At 41.8% G+C, this 26,237-nt stretch overlaps 1 protein-coding gene across 7 annotated transcripts in view; it reads right to left on the bottom strand.

Moving 5' to 3' along the window:
* Window positions 1-26,237, bottom strand: part of msi2a (musashi RNA-binding protein 2a) — a 250,874-nt gene that overhangs the window by 119,129 nt on the left and 105,508 nt on the right. For all 7 annotated transcript variants that reach the window (XM_046862014.1, XM_046862015.1, XM_046862020.1 and 4 more), the window contains one exon: window positions 511-559. In XM_046862014.1, the coding sequence (XP_046717970.1) occupies window positions 511-559 (49 nt within the window). The remainder of the gene's footprint in view (window positions 1-510; window positions 560-26,237) is intronic.

Raw genomic sequence — 26,237 nt, 5'->3', positions numbered from 1 at the left:
AGAGAGAGAGAGAGAGAGAGAGAGAGAGAGCGAATCCTGCATTAGTGTCTTTATCGCATTGTGTGCTTGTAGGACAGCAGCATTGTGTCTTTGCAAAGTCCTCTGCTTTAGGACAAGCCTCTTCCTAATCTCAGATAAAGACGAGATAAAGCAGACAGAGATAATGACAACGCTTCCCTACAGAATTATCACAATCCTTATCTAACGTGCACACCCCCACACACACACCGAGAAGGCAGGCCATATAAAACTCCCCAAACCCACAGATCAAATTCTTGACATGTAGGGGGTCCCCCTCCCTTCTCCATCAATCGTTTTTTTCATCGCACACTTCTTCTCATTCGGCAATCAGTCAACAAGCATCAGCAACTAACAGACAACTCTGATAAAGGCAGGAGCCGGAGCGCAGCACTGACGCACCGACAGGGAACACCGCCTCGCTAACACAGCCGGCAGAACACGGGAGAACCGTTTCCCATCTGCAGTAAACAGTAAAGGGTTATCTCTTACCTCTGTGTCTGTTAGTGGTCTTGTCGAACATCAGCATAGCATCTTCTACCTGAAAGACAAAAGAATGGAAGGTGTCGGGTCAGGGGTGTGGTGTAGTAAAGCACAGGAAGAAGAACGAACGAATCAAAGCCCATACCCAGCTTCAGGTTTATTAAACATATAAACACACACCAATGAGGAGATTTGCTGAGATTATGAATATGTGAATATCTGTTGCTATGAAAATACGCTAGCGAATGACTAAATGGACTAGCTAGCTAACACAGAGCCATCAGATCAATTTATTTTCTTCCAAAGTATAAACACATGTATGTATTTGGGCATTTCAGAAAAAAAAGAAAAGACCACAATACAGAAGGTCAGGTTCATCTCTAGACATTTGCTAGAAAAATTTGGTTTAAATGTACAAATTTAACTAGTAAACTTTCCCAAATGCCACTATAGCCAGTGAGTCAACATTTACTCTTACTAATGTTTCTATAATCCAAAATCCAAAATACAGATTTCTTGTTGCAAGGCTTTTCCTTTTTTTTTCAACTTCACTTCTGAAGTCATGGATGAAGTCGCAATTCATCAATGCAATCATGCATTGATTCTTTCTGTCAGTAAGAGTACTCAATACAAACAAAAATCTTCCTTAGACCAAATAAACCTCAGTCAACGCCCTCATTCCAGTCCATCAGAAAACTTCAGTGTGTACACACACACACACAAACACACACACACACACATATAAGAGACAATATCCCAGAGGGAGACCGGAGCAAAAGGTCTTCAGTTTCTCGCCCCAGTTACCGTCGCTAGGTAACACACTGAGAGGGCAGGGTGCGTGTGGCACAGCGAGGGTAAGCACCAGAGGGGGGCTGACGGCATGCACGCACACATACATACACATGTGCGCACACACACACGCGCGCACACAAACAAAAGTAAACAGGAATGACTTGGCGCATTGCCTCTGTTTGTTTAAATCAGAAAAGTAGTCTAACACAGAGCGCACACACACACACACACAAACACACTTGCAAAAGCTAAACACTACTGCCAGTCTAGAGTGTGTGAGTGTGTGTGTGTGTGTGTACAGGATTCCATAATTAATAAACCATAATGATGCCAGTTATCGATCTTCAGAACCTTTAATTGCAGGTCGCTGAGATTGTTTCCTGAACGAACACACACACACACACACACACACACACACACACACACACACACACACACACACACACACAAATACAGACAGAACATTTAAAGTGACTCTACACTATATTGTAATTCAGGCATGTCTAGGAATCTGAATACAAAAGTGAGAGTGGGTTTGACTGAGTGTGTTTTAAAGATGGGACCATGTCCATGTATCTGCATCTATATTATTCATTGTTTGTTTTTGTTTAGAACGTGTGCAGTTGTGCCTTCACGTGTTTAATAGAACCCCTTATGTGTTTTTCCGCCTGTGGCAGTTCTTTGGGCAGGTAAGAACACACTCGCTCCAAGACTTGGCCTCCATGCAAGTGAACTGTAGTGGGATTCGATTACAGTCGAAAGCGATTTGACTCAACTCGGCTACAGGAAGTGAATCTTTGGATGGCGATGATGAAAGAGCTGTAGCACTTGGGAAATTAGGTGTGTTCCAGATATTTGGATCGGAAAAACACAAAGACAGAATAAAAGCTGGATGTGATATGAATATGTTTTTCATAAGATTAAAAAAAAAGGTAAACTATGCACACTATTCCATCACTGTATTTCAGAATAAAAGTGTTAGATGAATATGTTTTCAGTTCAACACAGCAATCTGGGACTAGCTCTGTTTACAAGAAAGTACTTTTGTTTATCTACGTAATTATTCACAGCTCATCTTCAGTAAGAAGTCGAAGTCCGCAGGAGTAAATATGGCGAGTAGGTTGGGTGAGAAAGCGAGATCATGTGGACTGTTCCAACGATCTAGGGTTGGAACCGAATGGTATCTGCATTTTTCGGGGGTTGAGCTCGTTGAAGGTCTTCCTGGTTTCTCGAGGTCTTCCAGTGATTTTCTTCCGCTCTTGAAGCACGCGTGCAACCCAAGTTAGAACTATTATTCTCAAAACTTTTTGATACCATCTTGTATATGCACTGGTAAAACAGCAAATAAACCCAAAGTATATACATTTTAAACTGAATTGCAATATAGAACTATTATAAAATGCGAATCATTTGGCCAGTGAAACACGTTCGACAGCCCAAACACACACACACACACACACACACACACACACACACACACACACACAGTGCTGATTCTTATCATAAGGGAAAGTGACTAAAGTTGCTATTCCCACCGAGCGCCGCTCTTTTGAAGGACAGGTCATGATTCAGTGAGCACTCAGAGATGAAGTCAGTTCAGCCATTGTATACATCTACACACACGAAGCGGGACAGTGGCGAGAGAGCTCCTGGTGCGTGACCGCTGAGCGGCCGTCACACTCCACCAACACAAACACACACACTATATATATATATATATATATATATATATATATATATATATATATATATATATATATATATATATATATATATATAGACACATACACACATCTCTTTTATAGAAATGCACTAGTACTGCAGGCCTTTCAATGCAGCTTCTCACAGCACACACTGTGCTCTTCCACCATCTGATAGCTGGTTAAGGACCTCTTCACCACACACACGCACACACACACACACACACACACACACACACACACACACACACACAGAAAACCATGAGATGAGGCCATGCTCACTCAAGGGAAGCAGAAATCTCTCACTCCTTTCTCCTCCTATTCTGAAGCAAACAGTTCAAAGGATAATGGTGGCCTTATCGTATGTAAAAGGAGAGCGATTGAGACTGCGCTGGAGTGGCTGGCCTTTTGTAACAATGAAGAAAAGACTCTGCTAGTCACCTCTCGCCTTGTGAATGTTAGCGAGAAAAAGTCTGCAGGAGGAAAAAAGAAAGAGCTGCTTCCTCACTGGTTTTCTCCCTCACGCTGTTTTTTTATATGACTATTTTAACTTGTGATCAAAAATGATAAGATGGCAAAATGATGATGTGGCTAATGTAGTACCCTTAAGAGATTTATGCTAGAAAACATTAGCAAAGTCAGTAAAAGGGGTTTAAAAAACTAGCTGTTGGGTTGGGGATGAGTAAACAAACGATAAGAATGCTTCATCACAGGTTTTCCTACTCATTATTCATACTTAACTGACATATCTCATGCTAACAGTCCCTATGCTAAAAACTTACTGTCGGCTAAGCATTTTTAAATTACATGATGTTCACCCCAAAGCCGCATGAGCACAAAACTAGCAAACTTTAGCAGAGTTTAGCAACTTATTAACTCTAAAACTCAATGTTTGTAAGTTTACCCTAATTAGCATAACGAGTTAATATCCAACAAAAAGTTGAATGAGTAATTCTGCTAATTTTTAAATACCCCATAGAAACATAACGCCGGAAAACATTAGCAAAACTTAGAGAAGGACATCTAAAGCTAACACAATTGTTTCCTCACATTTTTGACTTAACTACTTTAACTAAAGTTAACAGCCAACGGAAAGGTCTAACAGCTTGGCTATTGCTTGCATCAGAGCCTTAAAATGACTTGAGATGACCTCAAGCATGCCGAAGCCTCATGAGCAAGAAGCTAGCAGCATAGCAAAGGGATGTCTGGAGCTAATTCTGTACTTTTAGCTCTAGCGCTGACTTATTAACAAGCATGCGAACTCTAGGGCTGGTGCACAGAGATACAAGGGGAAAAAATTACAAAGAGGAAGCAACTGAGCAGCTGTTTAAATTCACACGAGGGCCTAGAGGCGGCTTATCGTGTTTCTGTCAGAAGATATGACAATGAACAGTCCTTCCCTAGAAACCTTTGCACTTATGTTGCTGCACCCAGAACAGCCATATGTACAAAACACCACACACACACGCACACTCACACTCTATACATGCATTGGTTTAAATCAACAGCCTTTTGAATTATTTATTGGCAGACAAAAGCATTCATAAGCGGACTGGCTTGTGGTGCGATGTGGGGAAATGTAGCAGGCCTGCTGGAGATTTAAGAGCAAAGGAAATACAGTGTGACAGCAGTTTAGATCAACTGCAATTTCCCCATTATTTACATTCCACACATGAGAATGAGAAGAGAGAGAGAGAGAGAGAGAGAGAGAGAGAGAGAGAGAGAGAGCGTGAAACAGCACAAAGTCATAGCGGAAGGGATCTCTTTCACTCAGACTCACACACACAATAACATAAGTTTTACTCCTCACCAGGGGGGCTTCTCATCAGTATTCATGTTTTTATACAAAATTCAAATAAGCACGTCTTTATATATATATATATATATATATATATATATATATATATATATATATATATATATATATATATACATATACATATACAGAGAGAGAGAGAGAGAGAGAGAGAGAGAGAGAACCTGATGGCTAGAAGCTACTAAGCAAAAATAGTACTATGCACTCTGATCGACTGCAATTACACAGTCCAATTACGTAGCTACATTTGTATACCCTTATTCCGTGAATATTCCATCATACACTCAGCAGCCTCTTTAACAGGAATACCTGTACCCCTGATCATTCATGCAATTATACACCGATCAGGCATAACATTATGACATTATAACATAATGACAGGTGAAGTGAATAACACTGATTATCTCTTCATCATGGCACCTGTTAGTGGGTGAATATATTATGTAGCAAGTGAACATTTTTTTCCCCAAAGTCGATGTGTTAGAAGCAGGAAAAATGGGCAAGTGTAAGGATTTAATTGTTTGACAAGGGCCAAATTGTGATATCTAGAAGACTGGATTTAGAGCATCTTCAAAACTGCAGCTCTTGTGGGATGTTCCTGGTCTGCAGTGGTCAGTATCTATCAAAAGTGGTCCAAGGAAGGAACAGTGGTGAATCAGGGACAGAGTCATGGGCAGATCACTGATGCACATGGGGGGCGAAAGGCTGGCCCGTGTGGTCCGATTTAACATATATATATATATATATATATATGTTGTGCTTCTGCCACATGATTGGCTGATTGTACACCAACCAGGTATAACTTAATAGCAACCGATCAGGCATAACATTATGACCACCTGCCTAATATTGTGTTGGTCTTCAGAAATGCAGTGGCCGTGCAGGATCTTGGTGACGTGATTTCGCCAGGCGGCTGATCAGTTTGAACACAAAATTGTGTGAAAAAAACCAAGCAACAACCAACAAGTTCTTTTGTTTGGAAACACCTTGTTGACATTCAGCCCTAATTAACACTAACAAAATCCTTCTTAAACGTGTCGCCTAAAGTGATTTTAGTTTTTGAATATGACTTGCACCTTATTTTGTTTACATTATTACTACGTGTAACGGTGTCTAACACCCTGGAAGCGTGTATTTTTATTTTCTTTTTTTGCTACACTTCCCTACTCTCCCTTGGGGTCATGCGGTATCCAGGAACTCCAGTGTTCCATCCGACATACCTGCTTTCCAATGAGCCGCAAATCTGCAGCCTGAGCCTCAGCAGCCACACGGACCACACAGAAACCACATGTAACATCACACTATAACCTGTTCAACAATAAACTTGTCCTGACCTCTAGCTCTCGTGTGCGTGTGTGTGTGTGTGTGTGTGTGTGGGGATCACTTGTGCTGGACAGAAAGCTATCCGTGGAAAGAATTCACCCTGATTTAGAGTCTGGCCCTACCGAGCTAAGGATAGAGGTAGCATTTTTCCTTACTACCTCTTAAATCAGCGAAGGCATCTCTTGGGTTTACAGCTAAGAAGATCAATAACACAGCCGTCTGAAGTGGAGGGAAGAAATGGTCTGGGATTGTGTTCGATGTTTCATCCAGCACTGTTCACATCTGTTATGAATAAAAACGAAGACGGCACGCGGATGAAACTTGTTCGTGCTGCTGGTTCGCTATCGTACATGAGACGGGTACAACAAGAGAGAGAGCTGCTCTATGACAAAAGCTCCCAGATTCTTTTAGCACCCAGAGTGAAGTCCACTTCTGCACTGTGATTTTTATGAGGACAATTTCCTGCTTTATGTGTCTCCCGAAGAATAGCCGGTTTAAAGGTAGAATACACACAGTCACAGATCATTAAAGCCGCCACTGTACTCTACTGTGTGGGTAAGCAGAATGTGACAGCTACAGTAATGCAGAGAATGACACACACACACACACACACACACACACACACACACACACACACACACACACACACACAGAGTGAGAGAAGGAGTTAGAAGTGTACATGAAGGTATTGTAAATGCCTGAAAGGAGAATGTGTCAAAAAATACCAATTTTGGTATCAAGCAGAAACAAATTATGAATAGTTGTCATTTTTGCATCCAGTATACGAGTGAGCACTGTTCAAGAAAGCTCACTGAGCATTTCAACAAAATTAGTTCTTCTCCGAAAAATAAAGAAAGAAAGAAATGAATAAAGAAAGAAAGAAATAAAATCTTCATGATACATTGTCCACCGAGTCTGAATCAGAGCAAAATCAATACTTTTGGCTTTTCCTGCTTTCTGCCGTGGTTTGTTTTCACTACACACATAATAAAACAAACCGAAAAAAGCAATAAAAAACATTAGCCGAGGGAACGTGGAGGGATGAAAACATACTCCAAACTCTTTCATCCTTTGGTCAGAAATCTAGCAATGAAAAACGGTAAACCGACCAGCGCTAAGTGCGTACAGAAATCATAGAAAAGATTACTGGAAAGCTAATGATAAAAGGTGTTATCAAAATAGTGTACCTCCAGTTACATTAACACAATATACATCTTTTCCAAACAAATATAAATAAGTGGAAACTATATTTTTATGCTTCATCAGTCGCATTTAAATCTCAGAGATGCTCCTTCTAAACCCTAAGCTCTCATTTAAACTCGCCACCTTTCGCACTGATTAAGTCCAGTCTCTGCCACTTATATGTGTGGCCTAATTCTTTTGCTCACTACTGTCTACTACAATACTGAGTCAGTGACCTCAGGTGAGGAAAGAGGTGATGACTGACCAGGAAACAAACAGCTTTGTCCACAACCTGGTTGTTGCTTTTACCACCAAAGACTACGTCATTACAACACTGCAGCTCCTGAATCTCTGTATCTTATTTAATGCCTCATGAATAAGATCCAAAGATACTTAAACTGCACTGCCATTGGCAAGGTCTCTCCTCACACCTGAAAGGAGCATACCACTCTTTTCCTGCAGAGAACCATGGGTCCAACCCATGATGATTTTTTTTTATATGTTACAAATCGAATTCCAGAAACACTTCCAACTTGATCTCGATACGGGTGGGTGTTGAGCCTGACTGGCATGATTTTTGAGGAACCATGTTTCCAAAGCCAAAAAAAGAAAATATACAATTCATGGTTTAGGCTCCCTCACCGCTCAGTGGCTCTAAAATTGGCCAAATTACAACCCACCTGAAACAAAACTACAGCGCTGATTGGAACTCAAAAAAAATAAAAAATTACAAAGTAAAATAAAACGTTGGCTGGCCACAAGAAGTCAGCGCAACTTAGAAGCGTGGAGACTGATGAAACACAGAGAAGCACTCTGGTGCAGTTCAGACGAGACGAGAATCATGTCCGAAAGAGGAAAGACCACACCACAGGTGCAGTTTCCCAAGGTTCAAATTGTAAGCTAGCACTCTATTTTGTATATGTGGATTAACAGACGAGTTAAATTGGCTATGGAGAAAGAAAAGAGGAACGCCAACGTTTCCACCTAGACAGCAGAGCCAATTATGCTCTCCTGGGTCATGGATGGATGTAGCATTGTCAGGATTCAAACTTGCAATGATGCAACAAAAAAAAAAAAAAAATGAGTTGCACCATCGAAAAACTCACAAAATACGCTAGAAATTTCAGCACTTCCCCAAATATTGAGAAATTACTGTACCAATTACAAGAAGACAAGAAGAGCTACACATTGCTTCCCATCTGCTATCAGAGGAGGGACAGCAAGTAGTCACATGATACAGTGCCTCCGGAAAGTATTTACAGTGATTCACTTTTTCCACATTTTATGTTATTGCCTTATTTCAAAATGTATGGTGAAAGTATGGTGGTGGCAGAATCATGCTGTGGGGATGTTTTTCAGTGGCAGGAACTGGGAGACTAGACAGGATCTAGGGAAAGGTAAATACAGCAATGTACATCTCTCGCTCTGGACCTCAGACTGGGGCGATGGTTCATCCTCAAACAGGACAACAACACCAAGCACACAGCCAAGATAACAAAGGAGTGGCTATGGGACGACTCTGTGACTGTCCTTGAGTGGCCCAGCCAGAGCTCAGCCTTAAACCTTACTGAGCATCTCTGAAGAAATCAGAAATTGACTGTGCACTCACACTCCCCATCCAACCTGATGGAGCTTGAGAGGTTCTGCAGCACGTTAATAAAGTGTTAATGCAAATGTATTTTAATGGCATTCATTTTATTAATGTGCGACTAATGCAGCATACATTTCTGTTTGACCATTTTTTATTTAAAATATAAATAAAAAAATATAAACAAGACCTTTTGAAAACTTTCAAAGCAACACACACATTTATTTATGACATCCTTTCTTTACTCTGATATAAAAAAAATAACATTAATTTTACTGATGAGCTCAAGTCTCAAATCAAGCACCAAAATCCGCCATGAAGCAAACATCCGGCAATTAAACCCGTCCGTGTGGAAACATAGCAAAAGTTCCTTTCAGTGTCCTGATGATTTACGTAATTCAAAACACCATAATTACTTTAAAACATTTACAAGAATATTTTGTCTTCATGCTCTATGTTGAGTTCGGTTTCACTAATAATAAACATAAATTTGCATATAGGATCCATATTTGTCCATGCCCATGTTGATTAGAGTATTAAAAACTTGAAAAGTAATAATTTAGGGTTCATTCAGAACAGATAAAAGTGTGCGATTAAGTTGACAATCATACGATTAATGGCGATTAAATATTTTAATCGATTGACAGCCCTAATATTTACATATACAGGGAGTGCAGAATTATTAGGCAAATGAGTATTTTGACCACATCATCCTCGTTATGCATGTTGTCTTACTCCAAGCTGTATAGGCTGGAAAGCCTACTACCAATTAAGCATATTAGGTGATGTGCATCTCTGTAATGAGAAGGGGTGTGGTCTAATGACATCAACACCCTATATCAGGTGTGCATAATTATTAGGCAACTTCCTTTCCTTTGGCAAAATGGGTCAAAAGAAGGACTTGACAGGCTCAGAAAAGTCAAAAATAGTGAGATATATTGCAGAGGGATGCAGCAGTCTTAAAATAGCCAAGCTTCTGAAGCGTGATCATCGAACAATCAAGCGTTTCATTCAAAATAGTCGACAGGGTCGCAAGAAGCGTGTGGAAAAACCAAGGCGCAAAATAACTGCCCGTGAACTGAGAAAAGTCAAGCGTGCAGCTGCCAAGATGCCACTTGCCACCAGTTTGGCCATATTTCAGAGCTGCAACATCACTGAGTGCCCAAAAGCACAAGGTGTGCAATACTCAGAGACATGGCCAAGGTAAGAAAGGCAGAAAGTCGACCACCACTGAACAAGACACACAAGCTGAAACGTCAAGACTGGGCCAAGAAATATCTCAAGACTGATTTTCTAAGGTTTTATGGACTGATGAAATGAGAGTGAGTCTTGATGGGCCAGATGGATGGGCCCGTGGCTGGATTGGTAAAGGGCAGAGAGCTCCAGTCCGACTCAGACGCCAGCAAGGTGGAGGTGGAGTACTGGTTTGGGCTGGTATCATCAAAGATGAGCTTGTGGGGCCTTTTCGGGTTGAGGATGGAGTCAAGCTGAACTCCCAGTCCTACTGCCAGTTTCTGGAAGACACCTTCTTCAAGCAGTGGTACAGGAAGAAGTCTGCATCCTTCAAGAAAAACATGATTTTCATGCAGGACAATGCTCCATCACACACGCCCAAGTACTCCACAGCGTGGCTGGCAAGAAAGGGTATAAAAGAAGAAAATCTAATGATATGGCCTCCTTGTTCACCTGATCTGAACCCCATTGAGAACCTGTGGTCCATCATCAAATGTGCGATTTACAAGGAGGAAAACAGTACACCTCTCTGAACAGTGTCTGGGAGGCTGTGGTTGCTGCTGCACGCAATGTTGATGGTGAACAGATCAAAACACTGACAGAATCCATGGATGGCAGGCTTTTGAGTGTCCTTGCAAAGAAAGGTGGCTATATTGGTCACTGATTTGTTTTGTTTGGTTTTGAATGTCAGAAATGTATATTTGTGAATGTTGAGATGTTATATTGGTTTCACTGGTAAAAATAAATAATTGAAATGGGTATGAATTTGTTTTTTGTTAAGTTGCCTAATAATTATGCACAGTAATAGTCACCTGCACACACAGATATCCCCCTAAAATAGCTAAAACTAAAAACTACTTCCAAAAATATTCAGCTTTGATATTAATGAGTTTTTTGTGTTCATTGAGAACATGGTTGTTGTTCAAATTAAATCCTCAAATAAAATTAATCCTCAAAAATACAACTTGCCTAATAATTCTGCACTCCCTGTATACATATAGCAATTTAACAATTCGGAGTAAAAATCCCAGAAACGCCAATAGAAATGTCCTGCACTTTAGACCCTTTACTCATAGCTTAGAGCTACAAATAAAGAAAAACCTTAACTACTATCCTGACTGTTTAAACTGCATTAGTTTGATGGAATTGATTTGAAAACGTCCCTCAGGACAGGGTAAAGTATCTGGTCTCTACTGTCAGAACATAATCCTCCTTGACATCTAGTCCAGTGTTCTGTAACTTCAGTGTTTTATCTCTCAGCTGGAAACATGTCTATAGTGCACCTTTATGTATTGCCTTTTTATGTGAGTGCACCATTAAAGCTTTGCCATAAAAAGCTAAATAAAATGTACAACAAAACCTAGAACACATTCTAAATCTATACAAATATGTCCTCATGTTGGTGCCATTTTTATACCCAAGAGTTAGGGTGATGCCTATAACATCGATGAGAGAAAGATATTTCAGTGTTGTAGCTACAATTATTTGTTACACCTTCCCTCAGAAACATCATGACTATATGTACATTACGGCACAGTAATAGAATTTTTTCGCATATCCCAACGATGTTAGGAAGCTGGGGTCAGAGTGCAGGTTCAGCCCTGATACCGCACCTTTGGGGTACTGAGGTTAAGGGCCTTGCTTAAGGGTCCAAGAGTGGTAGCTTGGCAATAATGGGGCTTGAAACCCCCCGAACGAATTAGTAACCCCCCAGGCCTTAACCACTGAGCTTCCACTTTCACTCCTTTAGTTATTTTAATGAAACAAGAAAAATAATTAATTCACATGTTTCTTCCTCATTGACATGTACCGCTTACACATTTCATTCTGATACGATTACAAACTCGCCAATTGTTATTGTGTACTTCCCCCAAACCTAAACTTCACTACAGATGTACCATTATTTGTCGCATCCAATAAAGCACCTTTCAATTGTGATTGGAGAAAGAAAGGGTAAGAGAAAAACACTGATCCCTCTTTCACTTCATTCCCATGCCTGAAGTCTACAGAACAAAGTGTGAGAAAGAAAAAAAGGGCCTTTATTGTAGTTTTTAAAAAAAAGAAAAAAAAGAAAAAAAAAAAAAACCCAAAGTGAAACAGATAAGAATCAAATGCAACTCTGTTCGAATAGTGAGTGAGTAAACCGAGTGCACACAAAAGATCCTTCGGTGAAGAAGTTTTGGTTTCGTTCACACTCAAAGAGACACTCAGTGTTCGAGGTGGCACCGGAGGAGGCGCGGTAAGCCTCGCTTCTATTCTCTCGTTCGCAGTGGGAAAACATTGGCGGCCGAGAAACGATACTCCCAGGACGCAGTCAACTCTAAGAAGCCGGTGTCCCGGTGATTAGGTGGAAAACAGCAAAAGCTTTAAGGTGCTTGTTTAACACAAAGCCTAACGCTATCAGATGAAGCCGTTCAATGGGCTTTCTTCGCCAGTCCCGAGTCTAAGCGAGAAGTCTGTAAGGCTCGACAGGGGGGGTGTGGTGTTACCTAACGGTGAATTTGCTTTTTTAGATGCTTTTTTCCCTCCTATCTCTGATATGAGCAGTCATCATTTGTTATACAATGTGTCACTTCAAGCTGTGTAACTGCTTCACTCGGCCCTGAGTGAATGAGATATTAACATTGAGAGCCAGGGCTCACAGTGGGGCCTTAAACAGAGAGGAATGTGTTTTTGTTAGATTTTTCTCCCTCACACACATACGCATGCTGAGAGCCGAGCATAATCACAGCACACAAGTTGTGAAAGGCCTGATTCGGAGACTGCGCACCTGTGTACTGGCGTGTTTCTTTATTAAAAAAATACTGTGCTGTCTGTAACCCAAAATCCAAACGTGAGAACGGCATCCTCTAATCTTCTATTTACCACCAGGTTCTGTGACGAAAAATGTACACAAAACTTTTCTTCCCCTTCAACTGCTGTCATCTTGTTTCAGGAAAAGTTTCTACATTTACACACAACCACCTTTAAAATAGTCCCCTTGCACAGCAATACAGTGCTCCCAGCGTTCTGGCCACTTCTGGAAGTGGCCAGGAAGTGTTCTTTTCAAAACGTTTCAAGCACCTTTAATAGTGTCAAAACGGTAACCTTTGAGCTGGATCTTCACCTTCAGGAAGAGGACGAAGTCCGCAGGAGCCAAATCTGGTGAGGAGGGTGGGTGTGGAAGTGAGATCATGTTGCTTCCAGTGAGAAACTCATGTGTGAGAAGAGCTCGGTTAAAGGTAGTCCACATGGTCTCAATAGGATATCTTTTGGAACACTGACTTATTAAGGCCCGTGCTCCCTGTGACTGTGCGTGCAGCCTTGTGCTGCAGTCTGTTCTGATTGGCTGACACCATGTTGGAACGTCACCATGATGACAACACTTTTTTGCTATTACAATTGAATCAACCCTAATAACAGTCAAAGATCTTGGTCAATCCTGATTATACCATGTTCTTCCTGCGCATACACAGCTGGAATTCGAAATTCCTGGATAATGAAAGTTTCCCCAAATATGTCAACCGGATCCTTATTACATGCTCCAAAGCAAAGTTACCACCAAAGGATCGCCAGAACCTTGAAATGAAAAGCAGCTTCGTTTTGCATGTGTTTATTCAGACTTATTTCGACGTCTAACGGCGTGCACAAATCTTTTGATGTTTGTTTGCTGTCTGAGCCTGCGACCGAGTCACAATTCAGAACTTCCCTTCAGGCAACGGAGGCCATCGACGACTGCAATTCCTCAAATCTGTCCTCTGTTAATATGCATGAGCTGCATGGTGCCGCAACCAACCGGAGTACGGACAAGCTGATGCATATTGTATAAGGGAGCTTTGTATGTCGGCTGTGACAATTGTGAACACAATACGGGGTGGGGGGCTGGTTGACTGGGGTATGTTCAGCAAGCCGAAATTAAATAAGGGGACATGCGGTGGTCGGAGTGGGGGTAACGGGGTTACGGCACAGTCTAGGGATGACTGACAGCAACGTTAGTCCCTAACTAGTCAATAAGGGTTTACAGCTATGGTAAAAGTATGGATATGGGCACGTTGACCAGTGTGTGTGTGTGTGTGTGTGTGTGTGTGTGTGTGTGTGTGTGTGTGTGTGTGAAATACAAAGAGAAGAAGAAAGAGAGAGCACTGCAGGGGACTTTCTATTATAGCTGAGTTTTATTAATAGGGCTTTAATGTAGTAGCCATATCCATCTCTGCCACACACTCTACAGAGAGGCTCGGCTTATTGTCAGAAAGCAAAATGCCTCTGAGACATGCACTTTCTCTCTCTCTCTCGCTCTCTTTCTATCTATCTCTCTATCTTTCTCACACACACTTACCCACAATCCCTTCCTCCCACTCACTGTACCGCAAATGCAGAAATACGGTTCCTAGCATTAGAGGTAATTGAAATCCATGTGTCTAAGACAGACCCGTAAACATGGCTTCCTTAAACTGATGCCCTCCGTCTTTCTTTTTTTTTTGTCTAAGCAATCACCATTATTCTTTTCCCTAGAAATCTATTACTGCTCTCTTTTTCCCCCTTTCCCTTTTCACCACCAAGAACATATTGTTTCCACCCCTCTATCCTCCCCGACAGAGAGACGTTTATGTATATGCTAATTACATTAATCAACAGAAAAAGTGCTTATTAAATCTGCTAATTGCTATGTAAATAAGTTTCTCCTGACACACTGGCAGGCACACAATCACTCTAATTTAAAATAAATATAAATATGTCAGTTTTCATTTAAAGGGGAAAAATAAATATATAACTAAATAAAAGTCCGCCAGCATCGTCACCTCCTTTCAGTCTTATTTTTTTCTCCGAGTTCTGCCTGGAGTGTCCGGAGCCATTCGTCTCCCACAGCAGAGATGCCAGTTAAACTTGATCTCCACTCCCGCTGGCCGATCGATAGCTAACCAAAGAGGCAGGTGAGGGAGAAAGCGAGTTTGAGAGCAGTGTCATTTTCTATGTAATGGAAAAAGTAATCGCATCTTTTCTCACTCTCTCCTTCCCTCACTCCCAGCCCCCCCTTAGACGGTGATTTGAGGTGATAGCCAAGCAGAAGGTTTGGATTCAATGCCGTTGGCATTCTCAGGAAATCACTCTGACCCGAAAGCTTCGTGCAATTGCCTTATTTTTATTTATTTTTTTACTAACGCCATCAACCACGCCACAAATGAAGCTGCACGGTTTTATCCAAGTGCACCGAAGAGAGGGTTTACTAAAGATGTCCCGTCAGTAGAATCGCTCTTATTTAAAATACCCTCGTATCGAGCCTAATGATGGTTGAAATAATCAAATCAGCTCCCTTTGGGGGCCTTTCAACTCAGATAGCTGTCACCTCACGATGCGGCTACACTGCATTAAAAGCTTACTTAAGCAAAGGAGCGACAAATTCAATTACGTCTGCGAACCAGCCCCTCCCCTCCCCCGTCGGCACTCGTCACCGGTGTTTTCCCTCAGATTAAGCCTTAATCTCTTTCAAAGGCCGTATCAATAATATGACATTTTCCATCACAATAGAAATGAATAAATGCCAGTCAAACCTTTCTTCATTATTCCCTTACACCCCCCACCGTCCCCTCTCGGTAGTGCGAGTCGCTTTTGATAGCTCGTCCCTCTCTGTCAGCCCGAACGCAGGAGGCTCCAATTTGAATACAGTAACACAGCCCCCTATTTATTAAAGCTTGGATTAACATGACAGGCAGTTTTGTCTGGGGAGTCTTTAATATGGCTCAGAGAAGCGATCCGCGAGACAGTAATGGCTTCGGGATAATATAGTTGAGTGATGTCGCTCGCTTGGCGCTCCAAAGCAGAACAATGGAGGAGTATGTGGGCCGTGAACAGGAAGGTGGGATTGTGGTATGTGCAGAGCTGGGAATATGACTGAGCCTCTATCTGTCTGTCGGTCTGTCTGCTGTCTGGTTGTCTGGCTGAAACAAAAGGATGGGAGGAAAACAAAGCAAGCTGCATCCAAAAGGTACATTTACATGCTCTTCCCTTTTTTTCTCTCGCAGCAGTGACAAACTTGGCCTTGAGCGCCCTGAAACTCCAAGTAGGACTTGTCAGGATTGTTGTCGTGGCCCACGGCATCCTTCTGTTTCACTCTATTTCTCCGATTTCACAGCTGATGACTGCTGTATGTTTCTCCACTAAAATGCTGCTAGACAAAATGGTCCATCTGCCCTCAGACCCATGTTCCGCAAAACAAGACACAATATCTTATCTTCTTGTATTTATTCTCGTGCAGAGCTATCCGTTCTGAAAAGACTGCGCAACTTCTGCCGCTTTGAACGCAGGGATTTCTCCATAAGTGCATTCGTAATAAAAGCGAAAAGGGTCTAATGTACACCTCTGAGGCTCCTTGCTAGTCTGTGCTTTTTATTTATATTATTTCTGCAGGTGTGTGGAATGTGAAGGCCCACTAGGCTTGGAGGTCTGTTTCACGATCAAACACACATCTGTTCCTGTTATCTGAGATTTTAAGAGAATCGATGGGGGTTCCTTCCAAACCCCTGGATTCCAATTAGACGCTCTCTCTGCCCATGGACACGTGCCAGGAGTCAACAATGCCCATAAAGTATACAGCAGCACCTTGGAGGCGGGATTAAGAGAACAAGAAGACGATCAGAGAAGGAGTCGAAAAAAGAAGAGAGTAACCACGAAACGCTGGTTCAGACTGCTTTGGAGTTTCAGAGCTAATATAATCAGGATCTTTGGTAAACGCCACCACATGGCTTTCAGAGAGGATGGGGTGCAATTGGCAGCAAAAAGAGCACATCATGATACTTAGAGTAGGGGAAGTTGTGGTTAAGGCTCTGGGTTACTGATCTGAAGGTCGGGGGTTCAAGTCCCAGAATCGGCAAGCTGCCACTCTTGGGCCCTTAACCCTCTGTGCTCCAATAGGGCTGTATGAACTCAGCTTCCTAATATTGCTGGGATTTTCGAAAATATAGTTTCACTGTGCTGTAAAGTACATGTGACAACTAAACTTTACCTTTCAGCTTCAACATTTCTATAGTGAGTTGTTAGATATAGTATATCATACTAAAATTAAAATGCCACACAAAAAGGTAAATATTTTTTAAAAATTAAATAATTTTAAGTCGAACCATTGTAACTCGGGGTACAATGGTTCAACTTAAAATTATTTAATTTTTAAAAAATATTTACCTTTTCGTGTGGCATTTTAATTTTAGTATGATAGGTTGGGAGGCTGCCAGGATGTGCATAATCTCCCACCTTGTAAGATGCCTTAGATGCCTTAGAACATGTTTTTTTTCTGTTTAAGGTGTTTCAAAGCCCAAATTAAACTCTTGTTGCCGATAAACAGAGCATATCCGGCTCCACCCTTCACTCGTGAACTGACGTTCGTTCGCGCTGCCACAAACATATATACTGTTTGTACATTACGGTATTGTAAATATCTCCGTTTTGCTAAATTATGTACTGTAAAGTCTTAAAGTATTAACAAATTACAGTACACTATCCCATACTAATCACCGTTCTTTAAGACTCCTGTGGCAGGCTTGGCCATGTCTTGACTTACAATATTTTGGTGACGTAGTAACGCATCTCCCTTGTAAGTCGGGGATTACCTGTATATATTGCTAGTCATAACAATGTGTTGCTTGGTCTTGGTGCTAGGTCTTTCATGCTGTGCAGAAAGCCGCTCTAGTCTGAACTAGATAAGCGGGTAATTCATCAAGCCTGCCTGCTGAAGCTTATCGTTCCTTCGCAAGGACCCACTCGGTAAAGTCACCTGCGTCCCACACATCTCCCTCCCTTGCCCTCCATTACCAGGACGACATTAGGCTGGTCCTGGTGGACAAAGGCCGAGAAAACGTGTCTCCTTGCCTTGCCAGTCTTGCCGCTGTTTCAGGGGAAAGTTCGATTCAGAAAATATTAGTGATGCTCAACAACCAAAGTCTGGCAGGAAAAAACAGGTTTCTCTGATATTTCTCAGACATAATGTCAGACACCACAGACAACACTGAGGAGGAGCAGGTCACTTAGTTTGGAGTTTGCTATAAACTAGGAAGATGAAAACAAAATAAGAAGAAACAAAGAATGAATAAAAGTTCACATCAACATCCACGGATATATTAAAGCAAATTATCGAGAATCACTCCAAACCTGGGTAGGTATGCTTGCCGAATAAGAAGAGCCACAGAAAGAAAGAAAGACATAAATGAGTGTGTAGACAGGGAGTGGTGATGACTGAACCATTATGCTGTGGCTCATTAGAGACCAAACGTGCTGCAGTTTTGCCTGGCACAGTCAATCAGGGAACGGTGAACTCTCCATCTCAGCAGGAAGGCTGGGACTGCAGTGCCAACTTCAGTAGGCCAGCCCCAGTGGGGAGTCCATCATGCACACCCAGAGTGCTGCCAATCACTTCCTCTACGCTTCCTCACTTGAGAAGCAATCACACGCCCTCTTAGCTGAAAGCTAGTGGGCTGCTAACATCTGGCCTGCGACGGCAAATCAGAACACGAACAGGACTTCAGACCGACAAAAAAAAAAAGCTTTTGCATCGCACATGCAGGAATGTGGAAAAAAATCTGTCCCGGTTCATCGACAGGGCAAATATACAAGTCATTGACATTTGCTAGAAATACCGGACCATTCATTCATGGCGGTATTGATGGTGGTCCATTTGCGGCGAACGATTTTAAAGCCTCTCCATTAGGATTGTAACGGAGAGAAACTGCCCTTGGCATTGCCCCGTGGCAATTGAGCCTCAAATTGAGGCTCGGCTGGATAGCTTCAGCATCATTCGGTCACAGCACACTGGGTCAGCGAAAAAAAAAAAAAATGCCTCTATGGAGAAGAGCACGTCGTTCTTTTCTCCGTCTTGGCTTCCTTGTATGCAGCTGCCTCTGAGAAGCTGCCAGATGAGCTCATGACGCCCCGTGAACGGTGCGGAATAGGCACTCGGCAAGACAGCCCGTCTGCCCGTAAATCACCCCACCTCTCCTCCTTCCCTCACCTCACAGACCCAGAGTGCCGACAGGCGCATTTAGCATCGTCTCTGAACTCGATTAATGAAATGTTCGACTAATAACTGCTGATCTGTTTCCACCTGACAAGCTGTACACTTTAAAGGCAACTCTTTTGCCTCTTGCAGTCTGTTCCTTGCACTGAAATTGCGCAGGGCTTCGTGTTAAAACGCATCCGCAGTCATTTCTTGCAGGGAGCCATGCGGTGACTGGGGGTGAGATCAAAGGCTGCAAAAAACGAATAAATTAAAAAAAAAAAATATAGGATATGAATACAACTCATTGAAAGATGACTGGAGATAGGAGTCGAGTGTAGATGGGCGACTTGTGGAGGATCTACTAAAGCCTTGGTTTTATTCGGCAGTTCGAGACCAGGAAGATCGGGAACCTTGTGGTTAGTGCGAGTCACAGGACACCGCAGACGACAGGAAATCACAGCCGAGCCTGTTCTCCTTCTCCACTCCTTACTCATTCTCTTTCCTTTCCATTTGTCAGAAGACGTGATTAGCTGTCAGCACCTCCATGAAGAAAGATAACCTCCGCACAGACAGGCTCTTCCCTCGGGCAGCAAGCAAGGGAACACAATAGTACAATCCAACACGAATACCAGACACTCGCATGTCTAGCGATCACACAGCGTTGGCTCTAGCGCAGACATACGGAAGTATTCTACACATTCACTCAATCACGCATCGCTCAGAAACTTGGAGCGAATTAATCAAACCCCAGATTTTAAAAAAGGGGAACATTTTTAAAACAGCACAGTATGTTATCCCCTATTTGTAGTTATGGCAAAGATGAGGTTGTCAAAGATATGATTTAAAAAAGTCTCGTTCATTTCTTAAATGATCTGTTATCAAGTTCAAGTCTCCCCAGATGATCTAATGTGTATTTGTTCAGTCGAAAGAAGAACATTTCCGTTACATCCGTTAAACTTCAGTCTTACTCTGTTGGAAGCTTTTATTTTTTTTAAACAAAAATCCCTCATTGAAATGTACATACTCAAGTGAGGTGAGTGTGTGTGTGAACATCTTCCCATCTCGCCCACTTTCATTAATTTCTGCTTTTAGACTGTCTCCTTTCAAAGGGGTCAAAAAGCATTCTGAAGTTCCTGCACAGATTAATCAGGCACATTAATCAGAAAGCCAGTATGAAGAGAAAGGGGAAAAGAACAACAAAGGAAAAAAATATTAAATATCATGAGATGAAGGGATTGATAAATGAAGGGGCAGAGTGGATAGTGGATGGATGGTTGGAACGATAAATAAAAAGGAAATAAAAAAAAAGAAAAGTAAATAGGAAATTAGGAAAAGAAAAGAAATAGCAATTTATTTCATTGTTGGTGAATGACAGAAACAGTGCTAATTGCGATGTGGCATCTGATCCCTCAAAAGAGAGTTCGAGGAAATCGAGTAGAAGCACTGCACAAGGTCTCCATGGACTTTATGCCATGATGTTTGTGTGTGAGTTAAAAATAGTGTATGTGAGAGAGAGAGAGAGAGAGAGAGAGAGAGAGAGAGAGAGAGAGAGCTGGGCAGTTTGTGTTGCCTAAGCCAGTAGTAACAAAAGCACACCAGCAGATCCTATGACAAACATGTTAGTGATGCCATTACATGAGGCAGCCAATGGCCTTTTATTTATACAGATCCTGTCCTCTGCTGACTAAGGAGACAGAATGAGAAAGGGGAGGGGGGAAGAGAGAGAGAGAGAGAGAGAGAGAGAGAGAGAGAGAGAGAGAGAGAGAGAGAGAGAGAAAAAGAGAGAAAAACTCCATACAAAAGTAAACCCTCACTGCCTCTGAGAATGTGCCTTAATTGAGTACAAACAGAATGCGTCCACTAATTACCACTAATCAATTTACTGCAAAGAGCCATTATGACTCAAAACTATGGGAAACATGCACACTCGTTAGAAACAAGCTCGCTGAAAGCAGAAAGCATAATCATACTGTTTAGCCTTGAATTGCCAAAACAACAAGCATGTTGGAAGAACATCAGCAGAGTTTTTACAGTGTTCTGTAGAATGCACACTGCATCCATCCATCCATCCATCCATCCATCCATCCAAGCAGACGTGCGAATATGAATTTTTTCATCACAACTGAAGAGCATTTTATCATACTTTCTCTCTATGTTATTTATTTATTTTTATAATTAGGAAAAATATCATGATGTGATTATTGAGGTACAATATTGCGATATGCGATTGCATTAATTAAATGGCATCGTGAGTGAACTTGTTTGAAATGTGTATTTGTAAAACTAGAAATGTTTTGAAAATTCATTCTTTATTTCACAAAATGAAATAGTATTTGCATTAATGTAAACGTATTTTCTGAAAAGTGCAGCTGAATGAAATGAAACAATAAACGAAAACATACAAATTTTCACAACAATAAGATATTTAAAAAAAAAATTTTCCCCAACACAAAAAGGGACATTTACGCAGGATGTACAGACACCGGACAGAGAGACCACACACGTCACACGTGCGCCGCCTAAACTGAGACAGTCTGTTCTTTTTTGTTTTGTTTGCGGCGTGTTAAATCGGCAAAGTCTTCTCAGAAAAGACGTGTTGTCAAGTCCACTCATACGATTAATCGTGCAGCCCTACCTGGGAAGGATTCTGGGCTCATAGTCATAGGTTTCATTTTTATATATAAGAATTCAGTCTGATCTCTGGATCGTCTGCACAGGGGGACGTTCTGAATGCAGACCAGGAACTGCTCTGATAAGAACATTTAGAAAGAAAAGAAAGAGGCTTTTGACTTGACATGTATACATTACAGCACAGTGTAATTCTTTCTTCGCATATTTCAGAGATGAAAGGATGCTTGAGTCAGCCATGAAACATCGACCCTGGAGCAGCACGGGTTAAGGGTCTTGCTTAAGGGCCGAAAAGTGGCATCTTAGCGATAATGGGGCTTAAACTTCCGACCTTCTGATTGGCAACCCATAGCCTTAACCAATGAGCAACAACTACCACAAATGTAGCCATGCAGTGCTAGAGAGATTGGTTTTATACATCAGTACAGTGTTCAATTGAAAAACAAGCAAGTGTAAGAACAACAACCGAGTCCCTGAGTTCAAAAGAGACCATTAATTATTAAGTAAAAACCATTAGCTGGTTATAGTATGTTGTATATATAGGCAACGCTTGGTATGTTAACAAATATATGAATCGAAGTAGTTATTTATCAAAGAGAGACCCAAATATTAGTGCATTAGTGAATCAGAGTATTTTGCTGTAGCTCCTGCCTGCTATGTGTCAGTTTATTTTTTCCCCCTAATGTCACACTGACAGCCGGATTAGAACGTGACGGATAAAAATACAATTTCCATCCAATTTCCCAGTCTATTATTTTATCACCAGGAGTAGCTTTTCTTCGAGGAAAAGCTTGTGCAATATCACCTAATCACAGCATTTATTTTAAGAACGAAAGAAAAGGCCTTTTCCGTTCAATAGTGCTGATAACGTCAAACGCTAACAAAAGCCCCGAAGACGTATTTCGGTGCTTTAAGACCTTAAAGAGCTACAAATTGGGAACACAAAGGAATATACATCTGTATCTTCCAATCTGTGGCAAATACTCAGTGCTAAGGATCAGAAAAAGTCCCTCTGGCTGCCATTTTTATATCGCTATTCCACCTCATCACAAAAAGCTGGTTTAGAGTTTATGGGCAAGATAGCGGGTAGAGCCACGAATGCCAGTGGTGTAAGCCCCCCCTCCCATGAACATTAATAACCGAATCTGTCTAATCAGCTATTTTCCTGTGCTGTTTATTATAGAGATTTACATGCCAGCTTTTTGCACAGAATCTGGAGAGCAGCCTCAGAAAAGTGATCTCCGCTGAGATTTTGGCTCGAGGTTGAATGTTTTTGTGTCTTTTAATAATAAAATGGCTACAGGCAGTCATCATATAGGCAGACAGATATCAGTGCTGCTTTTTTCGCAGTAAAGCTGATCCAAAGGCAAATGGCTGGCTCTACATGGCATCCGATCCGAGTTCTGAAGCAACAGAAAAACAAAGCAAGAAAAAAAAAGTATTAAATGCTGATCTCAGCAACACTTGTTCTAGTTTTATGCTCGAGTTGTTGTTTAAGGCAACGAGACGCAAGATGAAAAAAAAAAAAAAAAACCCAAACAAAAAACATTGCCACACGCGAAAATACATAGAAAGGTCCCTGTTTTTTGTTTCTCAAGACCCAGACATCTGAGGATGTGTCTGAACTGAAGTGTGATCGTGGTTATCCTGGCAAAATAAGCAGTGTGATCCAAATCGAAGGACCTAATAGGTTTTATAGATCAGCCGTATAGATTTTTCCTCTTTCGCTCGCTGTCCCAATTCATCTCCTGACTTAATTTTAATTCGCCTCAATTAAATCAACCCGAGCAGCCTCGGAGTTCGGCGAGAGAACCGTCAGTCATCGGTAATAGGTAGAAAACGGCCTCTTCATGCAGGTGACCTTGCAGCCCTGCGAGCACCCACCCTCCTGTGAACAGGAACAGGCCCTTGTTAGACCTCCATTTCATCCGAGTGGCGCAGTCAATACTCAGAGGGAGTTTTTCTCTGTTTTTCCCCACGACTGGGGGATTTCGAGTTGACAGGAAAAATTTCAGCCGCGGTGAGTTTCAGAAGGTCTGATTGCCGCTGTGACTCAATTAACCCCCTGCCAGAATCCGAGAGAGATGGTGCCCGTCAGATTCGACGAAAGAAAAAAAAAAAAAAAACTCGGGGAGAGAAAAAGTGCATCTTATCAACTAATTGGAAAAACAAGTAGTTTCTGTAATGGCAAGCAACGGGGTGTCGTTTTAAGGCTTCCTTGTAATGAAATAGCATGTGAGCCATGGGTAGGATTTGAAATTGCACAATTCTTCGTGGCTCAGGAGCGGCGCTTAAGTAAAACCATATGCTGCATTTGAAATCTGCCCAGTGCCACTCGTTGAGGAGGTGTCATCGAGGAGGCTGGTGTGTAGAGGACTCTAAAACCGCCGGGGCTAACAGGCAGCTCACCGCACACTGTAACCACAAACCACAGGCCATGAGTCATCGGGCTAAATGCTGTCATCATCTCACCACTTCACACTGATTTTCAGATACTACTACATTCAGACCACTCGGTTCCACCTCTTTTGACCTCTTCTGAAAGCACTATGTTTTACATTTCTCCCTCACTTTTCTTACCGCACAGTGATACTTTAACAGGAGGGAGGCTTTGAACACCCTATCATTCGTCCTCTTAAAAGATTTGCTCAAGCCTCAGAGTTAGGAATGGTCGGTGCAAGCTTTTGGCAAAAACCTACGAGAATTTTATCTAGACAATCATCTCCAGTCATCATCTCCTTAAGTCCCGTCAGCCGGGGAGACTTGGGACTGTAGGGTTTCCATTATCAATTATTTTTAGCTACGATATGACACCACAGGTTTTCCCCTTGCTTTCTTTCCCGCCCACTTGCCCTTTGGTGCACCGTCAAAACTAAATGCCGATAGATGAAAGAAAAAATGAGTGCAAAACTACATGCAAGATATTGTTCACTTAACGATTCCACGCACAATCCGAGCATACGGCGAAACGAAATCTGACAATACGAAACTAATCCATGTTAGCAATTGTTGTAACTAATCTTCACGTCATCCCAGTGGAGTGTTCTTGATAGTGGTTCTTAGGATCTCCTTGGGTGCTCGCAATAACACGAGACAAAAAAAAAATCTACATTTCATGAGTTATGGCAAACAGGCATGAGCTACAGAAGACACAGGGCTCAAAGCAGCCGCAGTGAAGTGTTGAATAATTACATTCCCGCAGACTGTTTAATGGATTGAAAGCTTGGCTGTTTAAAGAAAAGTGAGCAATAAGCAAGCATGCAGGGTATAAATAGGGTAAACAGCCATGAGTGGCGGAACAAAAAAAAAAAATGTTCCTTCCATTCTTCACACACTCTTTGTATATTGCTGGAAATCACAGTCCGTAATGAAAGTAAGCAGGGCCTTTTTTCTTCTTTTTTTTTTTCGAACTACAATTGATTCACATATTTCAAAGAGGCACAGACGGAGGCTTTGATCAGCTGGGATCAGTCACAGAAGAGGAGAAGCGAGGGAGAGAAAGTGCAAGAGATTCGTGTCAACTGTAATCTACCTAGTCACTTCTCCTCTTTCTCTCATCGACACATACTTGCCCACTCTCCTCATCGCAGAATCTGCATCCCTATGATACCATTGCTCATAGGTCTTGTTCCTTCTGACTAGGGGTATTCAATAAAATTTTAGGAAGGCCAAACTATAAGCAATGGCTAGTTGACAGAAGTCTATATACCCCGCCCAGACATGACATTGTGACCAGTTATCAGGCATAACATTATGACCACCTGCCTAATATTGTGTTGGTCCCCTTTTGCTACAAAACAGTCCTGACCTGTCGAGCATTAACAGCAATAACCTCTTCAGCATTTTGAGCTACAGAAGCTTGTCTGTTCGACTGGACCACACTGGCCAGCCTTCGCTCCTCACGTGCATCAATGAGCCTCACCCGCCCGTGACCCTGTCGCCGCTTTACCACTGTTCCTTCCAGACTGGGAACAGCCCACAAGAGCTGCAGTGTTGGAGATGTTCTGACCTAGTCGTCTAGCCATCACCATTTAGCCCTTGTCAAACTCACTCAAATCCTTATGCTTGGACATTGAGGACAAAATGTTCACTTGCTGCCCAATATATCCAACCCACTAACAGGTGCCACGATGAAGAGATATTTTGAGATATTCAGACCACCGGTCATAATTTTTTAAGGTGACAATGTTATGCCTGATCGGTGTAAGCAACCAAACTTTTAAATATACAGTTCCTTATCCATTATTAGCAACTGGCTTCAAATAAAAAAATATTAAATAGTAGAATTCTTTAAAATGACCATTTTTGGACACTTCTCTACCCACTTGTCTTCAAGAATTCTGTATTCATCAAACTTTAATATGAACAGAAAAGGTAAAATAACACACTCCTCTTTTTCAGTTAGCTAATATATGGATAAAAAAATCGACTGGATTACTCTGTCATACTTTTGCTGGTCCGGCACCTGCCCCCTTGTCGACCCCTGTTTTAGACAATTTATCACACACTGAA

The sequence above is a fragment of the Silurus meridionalis genome, chromosome 11 (genome assembly GCF_014805685.1).
Source record: "Silurus meridionalis isolate SWU-2019-XX chromosome 11, ASM1480568v1, whole genome shotgun sequence".
NCBI classification, from domain to species: Eukaryota; Metazoa; Chordata; class Actinopteri; order Siluriformes; family Siluridae; genus Silurus; species Silurus meridionalis.
This window is presented reverse-complemented; position numbering and strand designations above follow the sequence as displayed.